The sequence below is a fragment of the Apaloderma vittatum genome, unplaced genomic scaffold (genome assembly GCF_000703405.1).
Source record: "Apaloderma vittatum isolate BGI_N311 unplaced genomic scaffold, ASM70340v1 scaffold27572, whole genome shotgun sequence".
In the NCBI taxonomy this organism is placed as follows: domain Eukaryota; kingdom Metazoa; phylum Chordata; class Aves; order Trogoniformes; family Trogonidae; genus Apaloderma; species Apaloderma vittatum.
In genome coordinates, this window is record NW_009703598.1 from 1 (window position 1) to 2,186 (window position 2,186).

At 55.7% G+C, this 2,186-nt stretch overlaps 1 protein-coding gene across 1 annotated transcript; it reads right to left on the bottom strand.

Moving 5' to 3' along the window:
- Positions 1–19: 19 nt before the first annotated feature.
- On the bottom strand, positions 20–552 carry LOC104270359 (contactin-1-like; the record flags this gene model as incomplete). Its single annotated transcript, XM_009864691.1, has 2 exons — positions 273–552; positions 20–180 (listed from the first exon to the last, which is right to left on the bottom strand). Coding segments are annotated over exons 1-2 (441 nt in total), but the record flags the coding sequence as incomplete, so codon positions are not given.
- Between the last annotated feature and the right edge of the window lie 1,634 nt (positions 553–2,186).

Sequence of the window (2,186 nt, forward strand, 5' to 3'; positions counted from 1 at the left end):
CCGGGGACATCTCCTCCACCTGCACGGTGGGTCCCTCGACCCACAGCAAGCCTCCCATGAACCAAACATAGGAAACATCACCCAAGCCGGAGCCCAGCGCGGTGCAGCGCAGGGTGTAGTTGCAGCTGTCGGCCGAGCAGTTGATGGCCGTGCAGGTCACTGTCGGCGCCGTCAGCTCCCCTGCGGGATGTGGGGGGCTGTCAGGGAAGCCTCCCCGTTCAGCACAGAGCATAAAAATAAAGACATAAACAGCAGTGCTCAAGGGCTCTTACTGTACACACGTAGGGTGAAGGTGGTTTTGTCGCCTGGGATGGTGGCAGTGTAGGTCCCGGCATCGTTGGTTGTCAACTGGGAGATGGTGAGTGCGTCACCCTTCTCGGAGACGGTCAAGCGCTGCTCGTAACTCTTGTCATAAAACGTGATGCTGGGAGGGTGGCCGGGTCTCACCAACACTATGATCTCACCACGGAAGTTCCAGACTATGTCTTGTCTCTCTGGGTTCTGGAGGTGGAAAGTGACGGACTCGCCCACAGCCTTGGTCTCCTTTTTCATGTCATCGGTTCACTCTGGGGAGAGAAGCCAGGCTGACGGCCACGTGCCCAGCGACAGGACACGCAGAGAGCTTGGGGGCTGCCTCATCTCCCCAGAGCCTTCTCTTCTCCAGGCTGAGCAACCCCTCAAGCCTGTCCTCCTCGAGGAGGTGCTGCACCCGCTGAGCATCTTCACAGTCTCCTCTAGCCCCGCTCCAACAAGGTCCAAAAGTCTTTTTTGGTCCCAAGGAGCCCAGAGCTGGATGCAGAGCTCCAGAAGGGTCTCCCCAGAGCAGACCTGAGGGGCAGAATCCCCTCCTCTCCACCTCGCCGGCCACGCTGCTGGTGATGATTTGGTTTCTGGGCTGTGAGTGCGCTTTGCCGGCTCATCCCAACCCTCCCGAGCATCCCTGGGGGGGGGAAGGCACGGCTGGATCACCAACACGCTGGTTGCAGGAATTAGGGGATTCCTTTTTATTTGAAATCAACTTATAGCCCCTGAGGCTGAGGGTGCTCAGGAGAACCTGCGCTTTCACATCCCCCTCCCGAAGCGAGCCCCGCAAAGTGGGTGTGAAAGCAGAGCCCTGAGGTGTGAAGTGAAATCGCAAGGAGAAGTTTGCAAAAGGTCATGCATCCCCCTTTTGCAGCCAAACTGAAAGAACGAGCTCACCTACACGAGGTGAGAAAACCAGTGGCCTCTTCTCAAAATGTGCAGCTGCGTTTACCCCGCTCTGAGAGGGAAGGAGGCATTTCCCTCTTATTTCAGCTGCGTTTCTCTTTAAAAATTGGTGCTGCCCAGTCTCCCCAGTTAATGAAAAGGGAACCGATCCTGGCTCAGAGGGGCAGCCAGACCCCAGGTTGTCACTTCTCTTCTGAACGTTTTTGGTCCCCCTCTGGGGACATGGAGAAAAGTCAGCACCAACTAATAGGAAAGGACTGGTGGAGAAGATAAAGTAGCAGAAGGAAGAGAGATAAGAGGGTTCATCCGGACAGAGCCACCATCTCGCTTTCCTTCAACTGGAAAGAAGCAGAAAGTGTTTCTCGTTGCAAATAGCCCCGAAGTAACACCATGGAAAACTCAGCAGGGAGCAGAGCCTGGTCACAGGGCAGAACGTGCAGCTGGGGCACATCTGGCAGCAGCTGGACAGAGGCTGAGACCTGATGAATTCAGTCATTAGTAGAGGAGGATCACGTGGGAGAGAGGAGCTGACACCAGGTCATGCTGGGAATCTTTCATCCTGGTCGTGCAAATATTCTTGGGACAATCTCCACCCTCATGGAGTCACTCCTTGCACCCACACGTGCCAGCCCGTTGCCAAAACCCACCCCAAGCCCCCCGTGGGCTCCTTCCCTTCAACCATCAAGGGAAAATGGGTGCCTCATACTTACTGGCTCGATGGAGGAAGAGGAGGGTGAGCGGCAGGCACCAAAAAATGTCCATGGACCCGCGGCTCGGGGCTCTCTGCGTCCAGCATCTGCCACAAATTAATGGGGTAGAGGAAGATGCAGTTTCCTCTCTAGTGAGTGGGTGCATAAAAACCACGTGCTTCCGCCGAAAAAAAACCCTGGTTCTATCGCGGGACCAGAAAGGGGAAAAGAAAAATCTTGCACGTCTAACTGGAAAACTCCATTCCCCTCGAAGCTGAGCATGGCGGC